This window comes from Amblyomma mixtum, chromosome 2 (assembly GCF_055824585.1).
Source record: "Amblyomma mixtum isolate Tamu chromosome 2, ASM5582458v1, whole genome shotgun sequence".
NCBI classification, from domain to species: Eukaryota; Metazoa; Arthropoda; class Arachnida; order Ixodida; family Ixodidae; genus Amblyomma; species Amblyomma mixtum.
In genome coordinates this window covers 135799658-135823515 of record NC_143013.1, presented here as the reverse complement: position 1 = coordinate 135823515, position 23858 = coordinate 135799658, and the positions used below count along the sequence as shown (strand labels likewise).

General features: G+C 52.0%; 1 protein-coding gene across 1 annotated transcript in view; it reads left to right on the top strand.

Moving 5' to 3' along the window:
- LOC149361018 (neprilysin-1-like) overlaps positions 1–23858 on the top strand; it is a 125793-nt gene that overhangs the window by 46112 nt on the left and 55823 nt on the right. Inside the window, exons 6-11 of the mRNA XM_089567975.1 lie at positions 5910–6083; positions 7566–7655; positions 8224–8441; positions 18663–18830; positions 20830–20913; positions 22274–22401. Coding sequence (XP_089424101.1) covers positions 5910–6083; positions 7566–7655; positions 8224–8441; positions 18663–18830; positions 20830–20913; positions 22274–22401 — 862 coding nt within the window. The remainder of the gene's footprint in view (positions 1–5909; positions 6084–7565; positions 7656–8223; positions 8442–18662; positions 18831–20829; positions 20914–22273; positions 22402–23858) is intronic.

Genomic DNA, 23858 nt, shown 5'->3' with positions numbered 1-23858 from the left:
GCTCCCCAGGCCGATCTACTCCCGATCCAGCCCACCCCAGTTGCCGCCCCGTTAAGCTACGACCCTCCAGTAAGCGTGCCGCCTGCGCCCGCACCCGTGCCTCTCACGTATGCCGAGGCTGTCAGAAGACCACCGCGGCCGCAGGCCTATGCCTATGTTCCTCCTGCGGTTCCTGCGCCTGTTGTTTCACGACAGCGTTTCGCGCCTGCTGCCTACAATCCTTGGCGCACGGCTGACAACCGATCGATCTGCTACGCCTGCGGATTTCCAGGCCATGTCGCTCGCCTATGTCGATGTACTCTGCCTGCTCCTCCTCCACCCCCTGCCGGACTACCGCGATACGGATCGCACATTTCGCCCACCTTTCGAACCACCATATCAGGGGACCTCACCTGACCGCGCGCTTGGTCGCCCGCCCTACGCTTCCCACCGCTCGCCCTCCCCTCGCCGCCGCTCCTTGTCGCCCATGAGGCGTCGCCCCGTCCCCGCCGATTCGGAAAACTAGCAGCCGCAGTTCCTGGGGCACGAACTGCGCTATCATCGCCCTGCTCAAGTCCTCGCCTTTCACCGCCGAATCTTCTTGACGTGTTTGTAGACGGCGTCAAGACACTTGCGCTTGTGGACACTGGGGCCTCCGTTTCTGTCATTAGCGAAAACTTCTGCCGTTCGCTTCGAAAAGTTACCACCCCATCTTCTGGACTCTCCCTCCGTACAGCTAGCGCCGAGCCCGTTCATCCGTCTGCCGCTTGCACAGCACGCGTAGTCATCGCCGATGTTTTATATGTTGTCGAATTTTTAGTTCTCCGTGCAAGCTCCCATGACGTCATCCTTGGCTGGGATTTTCTATCTCGCCACAGCGCCGTCATTGACTGCGCCCGTGCGCATGTCGTCTTTTCTACGCTCTGTGATGCGCCCTTCGACGAGCCTTCGATTCGCCGTGATGCTAAGTTTGTTGTCGCCGAGCACACTCACATTCCCCCTGACAGTGCTGTGCTTGTCCCTGTTTGCGCCGCCTCTGTTTCTGACGCCACCGTTCTCTTCACGCCTTCTCCAATCCTTGCTTCTCGCCGACGCCTCTCTGTTCCCTTCGCCGTCATCGACATTCAACACGGTACTGCCGCCATCCTCGTCTCTAACACCTCCTTCTCTGCGTTCTCCCTGCTCCGTGGCGAGTGCCTTGGCCATTTTGAAACCGCTAACTTGATCACTTCCTTGGACACCGATGTGACCTCCTCGAGTCCCGACATCGCTGTCCTCACCCCACGTGGCCCTACTCCCGATCACCCGCTGCCTTCGGACATTTTCGACCGCTCTATTGACCCCGCCCTCGACACAGCTCAATACGCGCAGCTTCTTGCCCTGCTCAACCAGTTTCGCTCATCGTTTGACCACCAGTCCTCTTCTTTGGGCCGTGCGACCACTGTCGAGCACCACATTGAAACCGGTACCCATACTCCTCTCCGCCAGCGCCCCTACCGTGTGTCACTTCCCGAGCGCCGCCTCATCGCTGAGCAAGTGGACGACATGTTACAACGCGGCATTATTCAGCCATCTGCCACTCCTTGGTCATCCCCAGTGGTCCTGGTGAAGAAGAAGGATAGCTCGATACGATTTTGCGTGGACTATCGCCGGCTCAACAAAATTACGCGCAAATACGTCTACCCGCTACCCCGTATTGACGATGCCCTAGACTGCTTGCAAGGCGCCGAATTCTTCTCCTCTCTGGATCTCCGTTCCGGCTATTGGCAAGTCCCGATGTCTGAGTCCGACCGTCCTAAAACGGCATTCGTTACCCCTGACGGCCTATATGAATTCACTGTAATGCCATTCGGTCTGTGTAACGCTCCCGCCACGTTCGAACGAATGATGGACAATATATTGCGCGGGCTCAAGTGGAACATTTGTCTCTGCTACTTGGATGATGTTGTTGTGTTTTCGCCCGATTTTCCGACGCATCTCCAGCGCTTGCGCCAGATATTGAGCTGCCTCACCCGTGCTGGCCTTCAGCTTAACCTCAAGAAATGTCACTTTGGCGCCCGGCAACTGACAATACTCGGCCACCTCGTATCCAAAGATGGCGTCCTACATGATCCTGACAAACTCCGGGCTGTGGCTGAATTCCCTAAACCGACCTCTACGAAACAGGTGCGCCGATTTGTGGGCCTCTGCTCCTATTTTCGGCGCTTTGTCCCTAATTTCGCCTCTATCGTCGCGCCCCTTACGAAACTCCTCAATGGTCCCGCCGACCTGTCTACGTGGGACTCTGCCTGCGATGAAGCTTTTGCTGCGCTCCGTCGTCGTCTTACTTCACCCCCTATTCTTCGGCATTATGACCCAAGTGCTCCTACTGAGGTGCACACCGACGCAAGCGGAATTGGCCTCGGTGCTGTCCTGGCCCAGCGCAAGCCCGAATTTTCTGAATACGTTGTTGCGTACGCCAGCCGTGCTCTCACCAAAGCAGAGTCGAACTACAGCGTGACTGAAAAGGAGTGTCTGGCCGTAGTGTGGGCTCTCACAAAATTCCGCCCTTACTTATATGGCCGCCCGTTCACCGTCGTTACTGATCACCACGCCTTGTGTTGGTTGGCCTCCCTCAAAGATCCCTCAGGACGCCTTGGCCGCTGGGCACTCCGTCTTCAGGAATTCGATGTTACCGTTGTCTACCGGTCGGGCCGCAAGCACTCCGACGCCGACGCCTTGTCACGCTCGCCACTGCCCTCTCCTGCGCCCTCTTCACTCGTGTCTGATTCCCCACTCGCAGCGCTCACTGCTATCGACATGCCCAATCAACAACGCCAGGATCCATGGATTTCTTCCTTGCTGGATGCCCTTCGTGCACACTCTACGTCCTCCTTCCCTCGGGCCCTTCGTCGCCAAGCTTCCCATTTCGCCATCCGCGACGATCTCCTGTACCGCCACAACTATCGTCCGGACGGCCGAAAGTGGCTCCTCGTGATTCCCCGCCATCTTCGGTCTGAGATCTGTGCGCACTACCAGGCCGACCCTCAAAGCGCTCACGCTGGATCGCTAAAAACCTACGAGCGGCTACGCCAGAGGTACTACTGGCGGGGCATGTACAACTTTGTTCGTCGATACGTTCGCTCCTGCACAGCCTGTCAGCAGCGGAAGTCGTCACCTCGACCCTCGACTGCCCCGTTACAGCCATTACCGTGCCCGGCTCGCCCTTTCGATCGTGTGGGCATCGACCTATATGGGCCGCTCCCCTTCACGACCGCCAGGAATCGATGGATTATAGTCGCCGTGGACCACCTCACTCGGTATGCTGAGACCGCTGCCCTACCTGCGGCTACTGCTCGCGACTTCGCCTTCTTCCTTCTTCATCACTTCGTCCTGCGTCACGGCGCTCCGCGAGAACTTCTCAGTGACCGCGGCCGTGTTTTCTTGTCTGAAGTTGTTCGCGAGCTTCTCGATGCGTGCCACTCAGTCCACCGTACCACTACCGCTTACCACCCCCAAACCAACGGCCACACCGAACGATTCAACCGTACTCTTGGGGACATGATCGCCATGTACATTAGCTCCGACAGCTCTAATTGGGATCAAGTCCTTCCGTTCGTCACCTATGCATATAACACCGCATCCCAGGCAACCACTGGCTTTTCCCCATTCTTTCTTTTATTTGGGCGCGAGCCTTCCTGTCTGCTGGACACAATCCTTCCCTACAACCCCGACAGCTCAGAATATACTTCCATTTCTGACATTACCCGCCATGCTGAGCAGTGCCGCCAGTTGGCTCGCTCCTTTACCGACGAACGTCAAGGGCTCCGGAAACATGAGTCGGACCAAGACACGCCCGCTACACACTTCTCCACTGGATCATTGGTCTGGCTCTCTGTCCCGGCTGCGTCCAAATTTTCGGCCAAGCACATTGGTCCTTACCGCATCTTAGAGCGTACGTCACCAGTGAACTATATCATCGAACCGGTGACACCTTCTTTGGACCATCGCCGCCGTGGTCGCGACGTCGTTCATGTCAGCCGCTTGAAGCCTTACTACAGCCCTCTCGTCGTCTCCTCGCCCTGAGTCGCCAGGATGGCTGCCTCTTTCCGCCGGGGCAGTTGGAATGAAGATGATGATTCAGCACCGCCACCAACGACGACGAAGCGCTAGCGCCGCCCGTGAAAGGCTCGTGCTGGAGAACTGCCGCTTGTGTGCCGGGCTCTCGCCTCGCTGGTTCCTACACGACTTGCACCTGGGTCTTCGTTGCCGGCGCTTCAACGTGCCAATAAACCACTCTTCACCTGCATTTTTAATTTCACCGCCCGCATGGCCAGCCTGTACATAACAGACGTTATCGTAATCGGACGGTAGGATTTGATATTCATCTTATCTCCTTTCTCTTTATAAATCAAATTCATTTTACTCTGTCTCCAGCTGTGCGGAATTTGCTGATTTGTTATGATTGACTGTCTCCAATGCTTTTATCAGCGCTTCCTTGCTTTTTGGGCCAAGTTCATTAATCAGCTTAATTGGAATTTCGTCTATCCCTGCGGATGTGGTTTCATGAATATTCGCTTCCGCCTTTTCCCAGTTAGGACTAGTCAGTTCTAAGCTGTTCTCTATTGTGCTGTCCTGTGCTGCCGCCTCACTTGGGAAGATTACCCCATTATCGTTGCTAAAAGACGCAGCTATAAATGATGTAATGTAGCTAGGCGGCCACCAGCACCAGTTCGGGGTCACTCCCTCTGCCCAGGATTCTGGAGAGTAATCGGAGATAGCGGTGCGGGTGAGTTCAGCCTGAATTTTTAGATAATTAGCAGGTGAACAATATCACCGCCATCATCATCATTATCAGCCTTACTGCGTCCCCTGCAGAGCAATGGCCTTTCCCATGCTTCTGCAATTAACCCTGTCATTAGCCAGGTGCGCCCACCGTATCTCCGCGAACAATACCACTTAACGCATTGAAATGTATCATTTACAGGCAGTGAGATGTCGATAATGCGATTACGTTGCCGTTGGCATTCGTAGCTGCTGCAATTAAAATTGTGGCCCAGGGGAAAATTATAACGTGGGGAACTGGTATGAAAGAGCAAAGTGTTCCTTCAGAAACGTTGTAAGTGATACATTTGCAGCATTTACTTTTTAAGGCGAAAATGATGCCAAACGCGCAAAGGTGGGCGCTGATTGAAGCACGCAGCATATTCCAGATGTCTTCTAGAGCACAGGGGTTTTCCTTCTAAGCCGTGTAGTGTGGCTCATGTAGCATTCGTGGGACTCCTGCCCAGTGAGGGGGCAGGGCGAGTTGGAACGCTGGGGATGCATTACGAGCAACAGGGTGGGGCTCGGAAGCAAACCTCCCGGGGCTCTAAACTTTTGACAAAGGCTGTACGTTCATATATACTTTCTAGCTATATATCCCTCTCCTATAGGCTGCACAAATCTTATTAGCACGGCAGGCGATCAGGCAGCATTCGATATATTGCAGCCATTTGTACACTGAAGGAATGTGTCAGAAATGCTATCAGACACTTATGGTGTGCGACCGGCTGTAATGCATAGATGCGATAATGGCATAGATGCATAGTGGCTCAAATGATAGGCTAATGTTCGCTCTCTTCAAATCGTCATCGCATCGCAGGTTACAGGCCGCAACCAAAACTTTTGAAATGTTCCGAACTTACTTCTTGCAGGACTACAGCAGCCATAAGCCAGTGTGGAAACGGTTAGCGTTTGCCGCTCTATTACCTTGAGAAATTAAGGCCTGCCCTTGCAATGTAAGAAGTCTAAAGATGGCAGGAGCGTAACAAAGAGCCACCACACACGTCTTGGTGACCGTTTCAGGCAAAGAAAAGTGCCCTAAAAGCAACAAGCGCTGACATTATCTGCATTCAGGCTTCCGACTTTCACAAGCGATGACAACGATGCGAATTGTCTGCGCGGCGCAGCGTCGTACATGAAGCACCTGTTCAGCTCGACGCGGGACCCGTGCAGCGACTTCTACGAGTTCGTGTGCAGCAGCTGGCAGGCGCAGAACGCGCTGCCGCCCAACCGGCGTCGCTGGGCGGTGCAGGACCTGCTCGTGCAGAAGATCGAGGGCGCCGTCTACTGGTTCCTAGAAGGTGCGGCCGCCACGGGCACAGCGTTTCGTTCTGACGTCTCGTAGTCACAAGGAGCTTACTTCCGAGGTGGCTGCGTAAACGCCTTTAACCGTGTCTTTACGACACATGAAAGAGCCCAGGCCGCGCTACGTGTATGTGGGTCTAGTGCTCGAAGCTAGAAGTCCACCGGGTCATTGGGCAGATGTACTCTCGGGAACTGTAGCGGCCCCGTGTGTCTCCTGTGCGGGTGCATCGGCTTCTTCCGCTGAATCTGGCCCGCTCAGTTTGACTCCGTAACATTTCTTCGCATAAAATATTTCCAACACTGCAATCTTCTCCCTCCTACGGGGCGACATTCATACTGGCCACTACTTACTCCCACTCCGCCTCATAAGAAACTGCGCTAGAAACTCACTTGCAGGGATGCTGAAAGGAGTGGAATATAATTCTTGCGTGCTGCAGATCATGCCCTTTCATTCGTGCACTCCTCGGCCTTGGAAGCTGTACACGGTAGCTCAGTCTGATGCCCATGTCTTCATTCAACCATATACCTGAAAATTGTCCTCAGCGAGAGTGCTTTCCGCTTGTCGCGCTACGAAATCACGGACATAGGCATCTCGCAGGCCATAAGAGCGAAGCTGCGCAGCCGCTGCGGTTTGTATGCTTCGTAGCCACTGTAAGATGCCGTTGTTTTAGGTCATGGTAGAGAAATGAGGTAATCGGGCTGCTCATACCACCAATGTCTAACCACACCTAATGAAAATTAGATGATAGAAACATAAGGTAAATACGCTAGATGAAATTCAGAACAGTGTGAGTAGAATTTTTAATCAACCTTAATCTGATTCTGCTCACCTAACTGTCACATCGCTGGCCGCAGTTCCTAATCAAGCAATTCGTGCGTCGTAGCTACATTCGCAAACACTTCCCTGCTTATCAGGCCGGCATGTAAGTGAAGGCTCTATTTGCATTCTTTTCCCCATCATCAGATCCTCATTGTGTAGTAACGCAACAATGGCGATCACAAGCAACCGATATGATAATGACTATTAGGACATGGTGCAGACGTCGTTCGGAAGCTGGCATTTTTTTCCGTGGAGACAGCGGGTTTCCGATTTCACTGCTTTTAAAAGTACATTCTTGTGTCGAAGCAGTTCCTGCAGCTTTTTTTACTCACAAATTAAACACAGTCCAATCGCACCAAACAGCTTCGTAAAAAAGAAAAGCAGCAAGAATACTGGAGCTCATGCACTTACCAGCATGATATACGCTGCGTGGTCCAGCTCCACCACAGGCACACTTTACGGCCTGTTGGTGGGAAATCACCGTTCAGCGCACATGCGGTTGCGTATGTTTATTTTGTTGTTGAGGAGCTGTGTCCTTTTTCTGAGAGGGCGCTTGGACATAGTTTTGGGTTTTCCGGACGAAGACTCTCGTGTGGCACGTGATTTTGTGGTAGCAGCAGTGTCAGCCGATAAGGTAGCCTTGTTGTCTCTGTCGCAGATTTCGCCCGAATATACAAGGACCTAATGGCGAATAAAAGCCTGCCCACGACGAAAATATTCGCTCTATTGAAGGCCTGCGAGGACACGGGTAAGGCTCTCCTTTTTTTTTCGTTGTCTGCGTTTTCCAGCTGAAAAACGGCTCACTTTCGTAAAAGCGGATTCGCGGTGATGCCCGACCACTCTTAAAGATTGACCACCGAACCAGTACGGGTGAAATTCTCCAGCAGAGTGAACATCACGGCCACTCTAGCCGACGTCCCGCGCTTCTCGGCTAAAAGCCTTTGAAAGCGTCGGGGACCTCATAGCTGCAGCTCGCGCCATGTCTCACGCTACGTTGCGAGCACACCATAGTAAAGCAACACAGAAGGGTGGGATTCTGGACGAATGAGGCAGCGACGGGAGTGGCTCAGTTCGATTCAACTGAAAATGTGCTTTTAGTTAGAGCTGAAAATTTGTGAAATTTGTGTTCAGTGCAGAGCGCACTACACGCATGTCGAAAACGAACGCTGTGACACGAGACGGATCCCGTCGGCAAACAGGTACGTATGGCCACCCTCCACGTCTGTCTGCTCAAATCTTATGGTTCTACATCACGGTGTCCTTTTTACGAGTCTGTCCAACTGCTTGTGTCAGAGAGTGCCTCCCTCCTGGCGCAGACTCCATCGACATGAAGGGCTTCGGTCCGTTGCGGAACGTGTTCCGGCACCTGTACCTGGACCGGTGGCCTCTGGCCGCCGGCAGTGCACCACCGCCGGAGTCTGGGCCCGAGCCAGACCTGGAGGAGATCACCGGCATGATGGTGCGAGACCTGGCCATACACCCATTCGCCCACGTCAGCGCAAGCGCTGACGCCACGGGCGCAGTCACCCTGCAGGTGAGTGGTTTCAATCAATCCAATCCAATCAATCAATCAATCAATCAATCAATCAATCAATCAATCAATCAAAGCAAGACTATCGATTAGTCAGTCACTCGCATTCAGTCACAGTAAGTCAGTCAGTCATTCAGTCCAGTGAGCCCGTCAGAAACCGTCAGTCAGTCACTCACAGTCACTCGCAGCCTGTCAGTTATGCACAGTCCGTCAGTCATTCACAGTCCGTCAGTCAGTCACTTGCAGCCTGTCAGTCATGCACAGTCCGTCAGTTGGTATATTGCCAGTCATCTTTATCTACCCAACAGAAGGGAAAGGACACCAGAAAAAAAGCTATGATGATAAGCTTGTGGGACCTATGTGAAAAGAGACAATAACAGCGGTGGCAGTAACGCACGGCGAACATTGAAGTTATCCGTAATGCAAGTACTCGAAGAAAGTTCTTTCAAAAGCCTCCTTCCTCCAGTCGCACACAAATATGAGGTGGCCTTTGCTGCATATGCACTTCGTTGTTGCGTGGTGACTTGATGAACACGAGCGACACTGGTGAAAAACACGACCAGCCTGCTTACAAAGACCGCACTGCGAAGCCAAGCTGCATCAGATGTGTTTGAAACAAGAAGGCATTTCCATGACTATGATGGGTACGCCCCGCTGACAGCCTCAACTGTCCAGTAGTGAGACGTTCCTCAAGTGCGTACTGTTGGGACTTGGACATCCCACCGTTGTCACCCCTGTTGGGACTGGTGGTCCGAGCCAGGAAACGGTCGAGGCGACGGTGAGTAAAAGGACGTTTATGTACAGTATGTACAAGGGCTTTTACATGATACAAGGGCCAAGAGCGCCACGGGCGAGCACACAGAAGAAGGGCGGCCCCGGCGGCGAGCGTAGCTCCGGCGTGATGGCTCTTCTGCTGCCCGTCTGCTGCTCGGGTTCAGCGCGGCTCCGTTTTTATAGCCGCTGGTAACGGTTACGGCAGCCAGCCGTTCAAATCCTCCAATCACTGGCCACCGTTCAAATTAGACCAATGGTCGAGAGCCGGCGAGCGGCGGAGGAGTTCGCACCGACGGAGAGGAGGAGAGGAGGAAGGGTCCGTGTCGGCGCCGCGGCGTCGGGGTGAGTCACGCTGCATGTCGCGACTTGTCCGAGAAAGTCTGGGCCTGCTTTGAGCGTCGGCGAGCGCGCAGCGCTTGTTTCCAGGGGGGCCAGCCAGCGAAATGGGAGCTCCGGCACTACAGCACCACCGCCGCCAGACAATGCGCCACGAAGACGAGCTACTTCCGCGTGGCTCGGATGCGGGGCGCGCTCGTACGCCAGGCTCCTCCAAGTTCTCGTCCGGTGTTCAGCCGCAGGTAGCTCCAGGCTCCTTCCCGAGAACGGGTCCCGCTCGTCAGGACAGGATCACTGTTCCGCATCTTTGTCGCCGAGGTGATTGGATCAGCTTCGCTCGGTCCTTCGGAAGAGCTTGCTTCTCAGCATCGGTCGTTGATCGTTCTGCAGGTTGCCAAGAACCGACCGACAACAGGCAACACCCAACACGAGCAAGTGCCCTCCGTCACCCGTCAAAACACCAGACTTCAATGTCACAAAAAACTCTGCTGGCTATATTTCTGTCCCCTTTTTGTTCCCTCTTCTACAAGAGACACATGTGGGATACAAGACCTCTAAAGTAATAAACTCAAAGTGTCAAACACATGTCACACACAGAATGAAATGAATGCAAAATAAATTCGCTCTCTTGAGATCACTCGGCCAGAAGACACTCAGCTGAGGCCACAAATGAGGATATCAATTTTTCCCCGATCTACGAGCGAACTTAAAACAGCTGTTCGCGAAGAGACAAAATGTAGGTCACGAGGAGGCGAAGCCAGCCTTGCTTAGAACACACGGCTTAGTGCGTCTACGTTAGCGTTTTCCTCGCTTCTAACGGACGGTAAACGACACCCGCTACAGCGGAAACTAGTGACTCTGCCTCTTTCGCTGTGCTGCGCTTTTCTCTCTCTCTCTCTCTACTACCGTGGTAGCTAACGTCTCTGCCTCTTTTGCGGTATACGCGCTTTTCTTTCTCTCTGTACTTGTCTTTCCAGTTTCTACGGGAGCTACAGTACGAGAGCGATTCGCTTTCATAGACTGGCAACTTGTCCCTTTCTTTGCGCTTCGCGCGCCAGTCGCGACGTCCCATAGCGAGTGCGCAACGCTTCCGATGGGGCCGTTCTTTCTTTCTCTCTGTTCGTGGGGGCAAGTGAGACCCAAGAGTCTTCAATTTCTCGCGCACCCTTTTGCCTCTCCGCGCGATTTCAGGTTCGCATCTACACGGCCTTTTGATTTCACGCCTACCGAATAGAGTTATCCTGACGCGCGGCTTTCCATCGCGATAACCCTGCTTGGCCGATCGCTTAGACGGTATCTTCTTGCCAATTTTCTTGCTCCTGTCACTGCGGCCTCGCACAATCTTTCGCTCTTTGAGCCGTACACGCGTTTTTCTTGCGCGCGCGTGCCGCTTTCTGTGGGAGCACGGTTTGTCCCGCGACTGCAGCGGAGAGAGCCGTCCTGAGAACACGCGCCTTTGCGCGTCTCGCTCTCTCTGTGCTGGCGGCAAGATTCACACTTATCCCGCTCCTTAATTTTTCGCCTCACGGGCAGCGCTCTCTTGTATCTCGGTTTCCTCCCAAGATACTCTTTCCCGCGCGAATGTTCGTACGATTTCTTTTTGCAGTTTATATTACTGCCAAGATCTATGTGCCTCGACACACTTATGTACCTCGCTTTGCGCGATAGTGATGCTTCGCACATTTCTTTAGCTCTGATTGCAACTCTAGTTTCAGGGCTAACAACGTGACTGACTTTACTAGAGTCATTTTGCCGGCGACGTTGGCGCTTCCGATGGTGGCAACCCGTTTCCGCGCGCTTGCCCCTTCTCTCTTTTCGGCAGCGCCCGTCTTTCTTATGCCTGCCTTTCATCTTTCGGCGGCACCACTCTTTCTTTTGCCTGCCTTTCATCGTCTTTCGGTGACAGCTCTCTCTCTTGAGCTTGCCTTTCCTCTCCTTCCGACGGCAGCACTGTTTCTCTTGTTTCGCTATCACCTTGTGGCGATAGCTCACACTCCTGAACTGGCGGTGCCTTTCCTTCCGGTTGCAGCTTTCTTTCTCGTGCTTTCCTATCATTTTCTCCTGAGGAAGCACATGCTGCTTTCGTCGCCTAGGTTCCTGTTCTCTGACAATGTCACTATAATTCTCAGCCGATTCACGTGCGCTACCTAGATCAGACCTGTCTTTGGCGCCTTCACTAAGTTCCTCAAAGCTGCGCTCTTCCTGCTCAGCGTCTCTGAGTGCGCATTCGTCCTCATCTTTCTCGGAAGGACTGACGTCTACCGCCCCTATGTCGTCTGGAACGTTCTGTTCTCCCCTGTCGTCCAGCACCTTAGTTTCTTCAGGCGCAGACGAACCAGTGTTTTCTACTGACAATACTGCTGACACGCAGCTCTCGTCATGCTCCTGACGCGTTTCAGCCAATTTCGGTTGAGGGTCGGCTGTGCACTCAGTCGCGGTGTTCCCGCTACTGCAGCTGCTTTCTGGAATGTCGCAAAGCTCAGAGCAGTGCGAAAGCACGGGACTCGTTTTGCATTCCTCGCTAGAGACACTAACGCACAACTCAGCGTCCGCAAACTCTCCATGCGCCTGCTTCCGTTGATCGTAAGTTTCGGGTTTCTGCATCTCTGCCGAACGCGCTGAACAACACGGTGTGCCGTCCTCATCTACTTCGCTTGCGTCGGCGCAAGTGTTTTCACTAATGTCCAGACGGACGTCCTCTCTGCCCTGTTCGGCAACTTCTCCTGCTTTCGACACGCTAGGAGATTCGCTTTCCGGTAACTCCGCCACAATTTCAAGGGGCGAGACCTCTGTAAGTGCATCGTCCGATGCTGTGACTACCTTATCCGATGGTAGAGAAGTTCTCTCATTTGGCCAATGCGGGGCAATTCCCACTGTGACAGCGGTTACATCTGCCACGTACGGACTACGTTCCTCTGTGCCGCACTGGCAGCTCTGCTCTACAGCTACGCACTCTACCTCTGTGTCACGATCCTCCGACCCTTCAGCATTTTCGAGCCACTCTAAAATGTCGGCTTTAAACTGGTACGGAAAATCGTAAAACGATGGGGTGCTATTCTCTCGCAGGTACCTTTGGCGAAGGTCCAGCGGTGACACGTTATATCTCGCCAGTAAGAAGCTTTTCAGTTCTTCGTAGTCCGCCAAGCCGTCGTCCAACAGGCGCTTGACAACGTCATACGCTTCGCTGGAAAGCAGGGCTACCAACTTCTGTGCCCAACCATTCCGCTTAACGCGCTTTCTCTCGCAGACGCGCTCGAACTCCGCCAAATATTTCGCCATATCTTCGGCGATCACGAAGGGCTGCGGCCTGTCTCTCAGCTGATGACCGTTGGTCTTACGCAGAGAGAACAATGTTCTATCTCTCTCATAAAAGATCTCGTGAGCTTCAAACTCCAGGTCCATCAGTTTCTTTGCGCGAGCACGCCGTTTTTCTGCCTCTTCGCACTCACGGCGTCTTTTGGCCTCCTCGCGTTCACGGCGTTCTTTGATCTCATCCAAGGCCTCATTGGCTTCCTCAGCCGTTACTTCCTCTGCCCGCATGATCTCAAGAATCGCATGCTTTCGTTTTGCGGGGCCCAAATCAATGCCCAACTCTTCACAAATTTCGATGAGTTCCTTCACTTTGAAGTTCTCCATCGCACACAATAGCCTTGTTACGTCCTTTATTGCTGGTAGCAGGGTACAGACTGGCGGGAAAGCCGCCAACACGTGACACATGGTAGCTCAGGGTTGCTTGGCCCTAAAGATTGTCCCGCTATAACACTCCTCCCCCCTACGTCACGAAGTCCTTCAGATACGCAGGGCGGCTGCGTTGGCGCTGTGGTCGCTGGACTTGAAGGGAAGCACTCGCTTCACGGTCCTCACCACAGGAAGCAGATTCGGTACTGGGCGCTGCAGCCTCCTCCAGTCTTTCTCCTTGGTCCCGTCTTCCAGGGTCCTCTAGGCTTGAAGGAATGCCAAGCCCGGAACACCCTGCCGGGGAAGCAACCAGCGGTTCCTCCTCTTCACACATCCCAGAAGCGAAACTGTCCAATGCGTAGCTGGCAGAACGACTTCTGAGTTGGTCAACATGACGTCTCCATCGACGACCGTCCTTGGTGACGACCAAGTACGACACTGGTCCTGTGACAGCATCCACAATGCCCGGCAACCACTTGGGCCCATAGAGATAGTTGCGCACAAACACTCGATCCCCCACATCAAACAGTCGCACTGCCTGGCTACGGCGCTGCATCACCTGCTCTTGTTTCTGCTGCACACTGGACTGCAGGTCAGGATGCAGACGCTCTAACACAGTTGAAAGTTTCCTGCCCATTAGCAATTCGGCCGGGCTCTTGCCTGTTGTAGCATGAGGCAGGATATGCTGGGTCATTAAAAACCTAGCCAGACGTGTGTCGATATCGCCTCCAACCATTCGCTTGAGTACTCCCTTGGTTTCGCGCACCATGCGTTCTGCTTGACCATTCGAAGAAGGGTGATATGGGGCAACGGTCACATGTCGGATTTGATTCCGGCACATGAAGTCTCTGAACTCCTCCGAACAAAAGGCAGTGCCATTATCAGAAACAACAGTTTCTGGAATGCCATGGGTAGCAAAAAGGAAACGAAGCTTCGCACAAACTGTAGCTGTCGACATGGAATTCATCCGGCACACTTCCAACCACTTTGAGTGAGAGTCCACCACAATGAGGAAAACTTTGCCTTGGAAGGGCCCAGCAAAATCGATGTATAGTCTTGTCCAAGGACGCTTGGTGAATTCCCAAGGGTGAATCTTTGCAGCTGCTGGCGCAGACCTGGATTCCTGACAACGTGCACAGTCTCTCACCTTCTGCTCAACATCTCTGTCGATTCCTGGCCACCACACGGCTCCTCTGGCAAGCCCCTTCATCTTGACAATTCCTGGATGAGCTGTGTGAAGAATGTCCATGACATACGGTCGAGCTGGCTCTGGAATGACCACACGACTGCCCCACAGCAAACAACCTTGGTACACCGACAGTTCATGCTTGCGGCTCACAAACGCTGCAAACTCTTCTGGCAGCTTACCCTCTGGCCACCCATGCTGCACCCAATTGCAGACTCTAGCCAACAGCTTATCCCTTGACGTGAATCTTGCCACCTTCCTAGAGTTCCATGCTACTTCCGGCGCCATTTCCAGCATCCCTACTTCCCAAAGACGCTGCTCCTCTTCCTCTGCCCTACTGGCTCTCAGTGGTAAACGACTGAATGCATCAGCATTGGAAAGCTTCTCCGCTGGTCGATACTCAATTTCATAGTCATAAGCCGATAACATGAGGGTCCAACGCAGCATCCGTGGTGATAGCACCTGGGGAATGGGCTTGGCATGGTGCAACAGTCCTAAGAGAGGTTTGTGGTCTGTCACAATTTTGAAATGTCTCCCATATAGAAACTGATGATACTTCTTTATGCCAAAGCCGATGGCGAGCGCTTCTCGGTCTGTCTGGGCATAATTCCGTTCTGCCGCACTCATAGTTCTCGACGCATATGCAACCGGTCTCTCGCTGCCATCTTCGCACACATGACTCAACACAGCACCCAGTCCGTACGGGGATGCGTCACAGGCCAGCACTAGGGGTTTGTTGACATCATAGTGCACCAGAACATGTGATGACTGCAGCAGATCTTTCGCCTGGCGAAATGCTTCCGCCTCAGCTTCCATCCAACGCCACTCGCGACCCTTGTCCAACAGCCGGTACAGTGGCTCCAAGGCATGAGCTGCTCCTTTAAGAAACTTGTTGTAAAAGTTCAGAGCTCCTAAAAAGGCTTGAAGTTCCTTTTTGCATGTCGGCTCTGGGGCCTTGTGAATAGCACGCACCTTGTCTTCTGTCGGCTGCACACCTGCAGAGTTCACACGGAATCCCAAGTAACACACTTCCTCAACACCAAATTGACATTTGTCAAACTTTAGTCGCAGACCGTCTTCATGAATTCTTTTGAGCACTTCTTGTAAACGAGCATTGTGCTGCACCTCATCCTTTCCACCGATCAAGATGTCATCCAAGAACACAAGAACACCGTCAATTCCATGCAACAGTTCTTCCATGTACCTCTGAAAGATAGCCACTGCCACTGCCACGCCAAATTGAAGACGGGTTACGCGGAACAGTCCCCGATGTGTTGTAACCGTCAACAAGTCAGCTGTTTCTTCATCAACAGTCTTCTGTTGATACGCCTGTCCGAGGTCTAGCCTTGAAAACTTCGAGCAACCTGCCAGCCTGGCAAACAGCTGCTCCGGTGTCGGCAGGGGATACGTCTCCCACTGCACTACACGATTGACTGTGCTCTTGTAGTCCCCACAGATCCTTATCGATCCATCTTTTTTGACAACTGGAACGACAGGTGTTGCCCACTTCGAGTGCCGCACAGGCTGGAAAATGCCTTGGCTCACCAACTTGTCCAGTGCTTCGTCCACCTTCGGTCTCAATGCAAACGGTACTTGTCGTGGCTTCAGAAATCGCGGCGGAGCTGCCGGGTTCACCTCTATGCGTACAGGAGGCCCTTTACTTGTCCCAAGTCCAGGCTCAAAGACTGAAGAATACTTCTTGAGCAAGGCTGTTGTTCCCCTACTGCCAGTTCGACTCGGCTCGTACACACTGTGAACACCACTCAGACTTATTCCCAAAGACTTGAACCAGTCCCGACCGAGAAGTCCGATACTAGCACCCGTAACCACCACCAATCGCAGGCGATGTTCCTGCCCCTTGAATTCCACCTTCACGGTCAGTTCACCCAACACTCGTAGTTCCTTGTTATTGTAAGCTCGGAGATGAAGAGTACTTGGGCGCAACGCCCTTTTCGATATTCGCAGCTTCTGCATAGTCCGGTCGTTGATGACTGAACACACTGCACCAGAGTCCACCTCCATCTCTAGGGGACTTCCGTTGACGCGCACTTCCACTCTCACGGCTGGCTCTTCACCAGACAGCACGAACACGTCGTAAACGTCCGACGCAGCATTCTTGTGACGGCCTCCACTGGCCCGTTTTTTGTTCTGAGAGTTGGGTTCAGCCGAAGCGCGAGCTGCCGCCTTCCTCCTGCATGCTCTCACTATGTGCCCTCGTTGCTTGCAGAAGTGGCACTGCATATTCATGAATGGGCAACTGCTTGGCGAATGCGCACCCTTGCAGCGGAAACATACGCTTGTGCTCCCAGGCGAACCAGCCTGCTTATGGGTACCCTCCTTGGCTGTCACTGGCGCAGAGACCTTCGCAACACACGGGTCGAAACGCTGCCCGCTCACGCTGCCAACTTCACACGATGCGGCACTGCCGCGAATTTGCTCGGTCTGTCGCTGCGCAGATTCCATTGCAATGGCTTTCTCCCGAGCTGTAGCAAACGTAAGCTCCGGCTCCGCCAGCAACCGACGCTGAAGGGTCTCGCTTCGCACCCCGCACACTAGCCGGTCGCGCAACATGTCATCGAGCGACGCACCGAAATCGCAGTGTTCCGAGAGACGTCGCAATTCTGCGATGTAGTCGGCAATTGACTCACCGGGCTGCTGTTGACGTGTGCCAAACTTGAAACGCTGTACTGTCACCGACGGTCGCGGCGAGAAGTGGTTTGAGAGACGCCTGACGATCTCATCGTAGGCCACGGCCGACGGCGCATCCGGAGAACAAAGGGAGCGAACGATGGCATACGTTGCTGGGCCGCAAACGCTGCAGAGCGTTGCTCGCTTCTTCTCGTTACCGTCGATGTCGTTTGCTTGAAAGAAAAATTCGAGGCGCTCCAAATACAAGGGCCAAGACGTCGCCTCTGTTGGAACGAATTCCCCAATCGTGCCCAGCGCAGTTGCCATTTTTACCTCGTCGCCAATTATATGTTACGTCCTTTATTGCTGGTGGCAGGGTACAGACTGGCGGGAAAGCCGCCAACACGTGACACATGGTAGCTCAGGGTTGCTTGGCCCTAAAGATTGTCCCGCTATAACAAGCCTCTTGTAGCTTGCCCTTTTAGAATTCCCTTGCGGTTCACTACTATAACGCTACTAGTATGACACGCGCAAGTAATTCTTTCCAAAACGCCTCGTTTACTCCCTCTGCACCAGCTTTCGTTTCAAAGCGCTCCGACTTGGCTCGAAACTGCAAAGCTCTCTCCAGTGCAACACACAGCCCTACTCTAAACTACAATCACGTGTGCTAGAGCAGTCTGGCGAATTGAGGGGAAAACATCAGGCACTCACCGCGCCGAGGAAGCTGACGCCGGTCGATCCCGCAGCTGCCATCCACTGTTGGGACTTTGGGGCATCCCACTGTTGTCACCCCTGTTGGGACTGGTGGTCCGAGCCAGGAAACGGTCGAGGCGACGGTGAGTAAAAGGATGTTTATGTACAGTATGTACAAGGGCTTTTACATGATACAAGGGCCAAGAGCGCCACGGGCGAGCACACAGAAGAAGGGCGGCCCCGGCGGCGAGCGTAGCTCCGGCGTGATGGCTCTTCTGCTGCCCGTCTGCTGCTCGGGTTCAGCGCGGCTCCGTTTTTATAGCCGCTGGTAACGGTTACGGCAGCCAGCCGTTCAAATCCTCCAATCACTGGCCACCGTTCAAATTAGACCAATGGTCGAGAGCCGGCGAGCGGCGGAGGCGTTCGCACCGACGGAGAGGAGGAGAGGAGGAAGGGTCCGTGTCGGCGCCGCGGCGTCGGGGTGAGTCACGCTGCATGTCGCGACTTGTCCGAGAAAGTCTGGGCCTGCTTTGAGCGTCGGCGAGCGCGCAGCGCTTGTTTCCAGGGAGGCCAGCCAGCGAAATGGGAGCTCCGGCACTACAGTACTGTCGCGGTCACCTTCGCGCTGCATAGCAAGAAAGGCGGAAAGACTACTGTTCTCTCGTTCTACAGCGAAGCTCACATTGTACCCAATGACATGATAACGACGTCAAAACATTAACACAATTCCTCTGGTTGTATTTATGTGGTTTACTGGGCCGTCCTGCTGCAAGTGCTAATGAGCCGATTCAAAGCTCCTCTTCTCTAGTGGGAAAGACAACCCAGTGTGCTGTACAGAGCGTCAGTTCTGCCTGCAATCCATCCTGTCAACGTAGGAAAGATTTATTTGTCTGCGCACCTCTCGAATTTTTCAAACTGGACTTGTGCAGATTGACGAGCCTGAGCTGTCGCTGACGCGTCATCGGTACTTCGACGTGTCGTTCGACCTGGCCGGCTACCGGCAGCTGGTCACCGACGCTCTGAACTTCGTCAACGAGCGGAACGACTCGTTGTCGCTTGCCGCCGAGATTGTTGACCTGGAGCAGCAGCTGGCCGAGGTGAGGGGGCTGAGAATGCATCGAGGCTGAGCGGATAAGCGTCTGACGTTTTATTGGGAAACAAGAGGGCTGACAAAAATGGCCAAATGCAGAGTTGATGCTGCCGCTTCTTCTGTTTTGTCATACCTGCACAGCATTCGAGCGAGGGTTGCCAGAACTTTCAGCATGCATCGAAAGCGATATCTTTGCCCAAATGAAAGCCAACCTGCATCATCAGTCGCAATCGATGCTTTGTAGAATTAAATAGCGCTCTGTGGTATTTGTGTCTGCTTTTCAAGTTTTCAATCAAGCATTGAAAATGAGCTCGCACGTTTTGTAGGCATTAAATGAGTCATTGTAGCATCTACAACATGCGTTACATTTTCCCAACTACTCCCAGGAAATTTGCACGTTATGAAGTTTACAAAAATACACCCTGTAGAATGACGCGTATCATGGGTGCTTTGGAACAGGCGTTTACAGTATGCACTCGGTCATCATACACTATGTAGAATGCATTTTACGAGCCACTCAAGGGCTCAAAACAAAACCAAGAATTAACCAGACAGGAGGAACCCAACGCTTGCAACTGTATTCGTGGTCGAATAATACTCTGTTCTCTCCTACGAATCCTATTTGACGCCTGTACCGAGGAATTCAGACGCATTTATGAGTGGAATTGTGGCAAACAGATTGCCGTGTTAACGTTCAGTAAAAGAACGGAAAGTGAGTCACTGACGTCTTCTTCACATAAAACGAGGAGTAGCAATGGAGTGCACACGCGAACAATGGTTCTGCAAAGCTGCCTTTAGCTACTCTTCGCCTTTTTCGTCGCCCTCTTGCCTTTACGCATGCTTCCATGGCATGCGCTTGCTGCATAGACGGTAACTACCTGAAAGGTAACTATCATGAAAGAGACAGCGTCATGGTGGCCAACTGTGCGGCGGAACACAGTGAGAAGGAAAGAAACGAGACGAAACAAGCGCTCGTTTCTTCTTTTTTTGCTTTCGATCGACCGTTGTCTACCATGAATTTGTACCAACTCGCCCAACTATCTTTGCTAACCGAGATAGCACTAGTGGCTAACATGCGTCCGTTTCGCCGCTTTCGATGCGTCCGCATTTTAACAGCGCATATCTCATTGCAGTTCACTCAAAAAAGTTTGTATGCAGTTCGCGGTTGGTGGCGAGGTGCTGGAAGTAGTAAGAGAATATGTCTATTTAGGGCAGGTAGTGACAGCTGACCCGGATCATGAGAGGGAAATAACTAGAAGAATAAGAATGGGGTGGAGCGCATATGGCAGGTTCTCTCAGATCATGAATGGCAGTTTGCCAATATTCCTCAAGCGAAAAGTATACGACAGCTGTATCTTACCGGTACTCACCAACGGGGCAGAAACGTGGAGGCTTACGAAAAGGGTTCATCATAAGGACAGTGCAGCTAGCTATGGGTAGAAAAATGATAGGTGTGATGCTAAGAGATCGGAAGCGGGCGGAGTGGGTGAGGGATCAAACGCGGATTAGCGAGATCCTAGTCTAAATCAGGAGGCAGAAATGGGCTTGGGCAGGGAATGTAATGGGAAGGCATGATAACCGCTGGTCCTTAAGGGTAACGGAGTGGATTCCAAGAGAAGGCAAGCTTAGCAAGTAGCGGCAGAAAGTTAGGTGGGCGGATGAGATTAAGAACTATGCGGGGATATGGTGGCCGCAACTGGCGAAGGACGGGGTTAATTGGAGAGAAGGGGGAGAGGCCTTTGCCCTGCAGTTGGCGTAGTCAGGCTGATAATGATGCAGGGAGACGGGTGGCCCGAAGGCGCTCCGTGCAATACCCGAGCTTCCTCTTACTCTGGATTTGAGAAAGGAGAATTAAGGCCAGCCGCTTGTTGACTGACTCGAAAGGGAGGAGATCTAGGAGTTCCCGTGCTTTTCGGAGGGAGTGCACCTCTGGATGTGCTCCCTCGTGCCAAACCCTAGGCCCTTGGCGCTGGTTTTAGATACGCATGTGTCCTCATGACGTGCAGGGCATGGACGGCACTTCGGGTTGGCTTCCGGAGTCTGCGCAATTTGAAGTGGTCACCCTGGACGAACTGCTGACGGCTGACAATGTGAGTTCTCCCTAAGTGACGTGGCAGGCCAATCTGGTCAATGGAAAAAAAATTAAGCGGATTATACAGCGGATGGAAAAAAAAGTGACCTTGAGAGTGGAATGCGATCGCATTATGTTCCACATTTGTTTTAGCTTATCTTTGAAAACATGGATGAGAGAAACATGGACGACACAGATGTGGACAAGACAGGCGCCAACTTGCAACTTTATTTTAGAAAAGCCACCACGCAAATATCCAGGAGCCGATCACCAATAACAGTCGATGATTATGCGCAAAGCACGCTATCAAAAGAACAGCACGTGGAAAACAAGAAAAGAACGATGTCGGGGGGAACAAGCGAGCAAAAAAGGAGATTCCGCCTACTCAAACTTAAGTGCGATTTCTTTAAAGATTGTCGTAAAAGTTCACAACCCAACAAATAACGCGGCTAAATATGAAAAAAAATATAGAAATGTAGATCGAGTGAAGAAAAAGGTGAAGGGTGTGTACAAGGATCCTACACAAAGCAAACATAACATTAGAACTATATCTGACGTGGTGGCTTTTCTAAAAAAAATTCAGGGGGCACATTGACTGTCTAAAGTGCGTAGAGGCGAAAGCGTTTTTCGCCCCACTTTGAGTGCCTGTGTGGCATTGGTGACGTCACCACTGGATGGCGTCATACATAATTAGGTACTAATTACGAAGTATTGAGAAATTACTTATTAATGACAAATTACTCATTAATGACTAAATGCTGACATAATGACATAAGCTTCGCCTTTAGGAGTGGAAAGCTACAGCGTGTTGTAGCTAAGCCAGGAAGTCCACGGAACGCCACCATCCGTTCGGCGCAATGCCTTTCCCTTTGAACGCAACGCTTTTTGAGGAAAAGAAATGGCGCAGGAATTCTTTGTCGTCTCGGTGGACACCTGAACCGCACCGTACAGGAAGGGAGGAAGTGGGAGTGAGAGAAGGAAGAGAAAGGAGGCCGTAATGAAGAAAATGAAAATTGTATTTGAGAAAAGGAAATTGCGCAGTAAGTGTCTCGCATATCTCCGTTGACACCCTAAAGCCCCTCAATGACACCCGTCAAAAGAGTGACACCTCTGCTGACAAGCTTCTGCTGACAGCCTTATGTCGAAAATGATTAGTCATTGAAGGCTTTCGCCTTAAAAGTTGCAAGTTTGCGCCTCTGGCGTCCACTTCTGTGCCCTCCGGGTCTTTTTTGTTGCCCTATGTTTCCAAAGAGCTATTGCCAACTAGCCTCGGTCCGCTTTCCGTGCGCTCAGTTAAGTATTCCACTGGGAGGAAAAAGCATATAGCCGCTCTTAATCTAGCTCCTTACGTTGGCCCCCGTCATGTCCCTGCCACCCAGTGGAGCTGGGCGGCCTTCCTGTCGGCGCTGTTCGACGACGATCACGCCGTGACGGGAAACGCAACGGTCATCGTCAAGTCGCCAAAGTTCCTCGAGAAGCTCATGAAGATACTCGAGACCACCACCAGGTGCGGCCGCCTCTGCGTGCAGCTCTTGCCTCTCCAGCAGGGAATAGGCTTTTCGCAGTGGTTTTCATCCCCTTTGCTATCTGCGCAAGCTCGCCTCTGCTACACGCACCGCGCGCTGCACTTTGGCGAGTGGCGCCATCTGGTCAACAGGGGAGACGAAAGATGGACGCCGCTGTCTCGTTCAGTTTGCAGCCAGTGAGGCGAGCGGCAAGGTTTTTTTTCTTCGAAGGCGAAAACAAACTTCGTTAATTATGGGTAATTCGACCTACTGCTGTGTTTACCAATGTCGTAACTGCTATAATACACTGTAGACAAGGTACCGAAGAGAAAACTTGATCGCTTGCGCAGTCATGAGTGTGAAGTGGGAACGGCTTAACGATTCTGGGGTGTTTTGAATGTTCCACCAATGATCGCATTCTTCGGAATTGCTTTGTGTAGAGGAAAGCAATGCACTAATTGAATCACAGGTAATGGTTTATTTCTCGCTTAATAAAACACGTTTAGACGAACATACATATTTAGACGAATACACAGAAATACATGAGAGGACGGGCACCGACTCCATAGCTGTAGTCCACACACGTCATGTCATGTCTTTGTGTATGTTCGTCTAAATATGTAGCCCTGTTTAATTAAAAAAAGAAAATGGTTTATGGTGGCGCTTTTGGAGCGAGCATCTGAAGTTTGTCTTCGTTCGTTATGCCTCTGTGTGGTTCAGCGTGTCAACTTCGTCTTTCTTTTTACATGCATGTGTGTGTGTGCGATGTCATATTTCTGAGAGTGGTTGTGTAGTTTTTCACATTGTTTGCCAGAAGCTTGTCTGTATGCATTTTTATCAAGGGATTGCGTGCAGTGGTTTAAATTTTCGTATGATTATCAGTTGCATTCTCAGCATCTAAAACTCTGTTGGGGATCAATAAAAGGAAAGAGAAAAGAAAAGAATGTTTTGTAAATTTCATGCGTTCACAACATCGCAAAAGCTTTTCGGTCGTTTACAACTAAAATGTTGTTTAATTGCCGCCTCTAGGAAATACCTAATTTAAAGTCCTCTAGCATGGCAACATACTCAGCAAGAAACGCCTCGTCTTTTTGCATACTTACAGCTCGGCTTCTCTGAGGGGAATGCACGTAAATCAAAGCAGTGTCGATCCTCAGGACATAGAGCACTATAATCGTCTATGTGTAGTAAGAATGCGTTTTTCGCAATTCTAACTGACCATTTTAATGGATGTAATTTACATTTCATTATCTGGGTCAATCAGACAATTATTCCTCAAATTGTACGAGCACTTAAGGAAGTATAGACACCTAACTTTGAGTGCCTATTTTCTTCATCTTAATGATGCGGAAGGCATTATTACACATAAATAACCATGTGGTATTCCCCTGATTAATTTATAATTACATTTTTTTATCGTGCTGTTTCGGTTTCAACTATCTAACAACGACTGTAACCT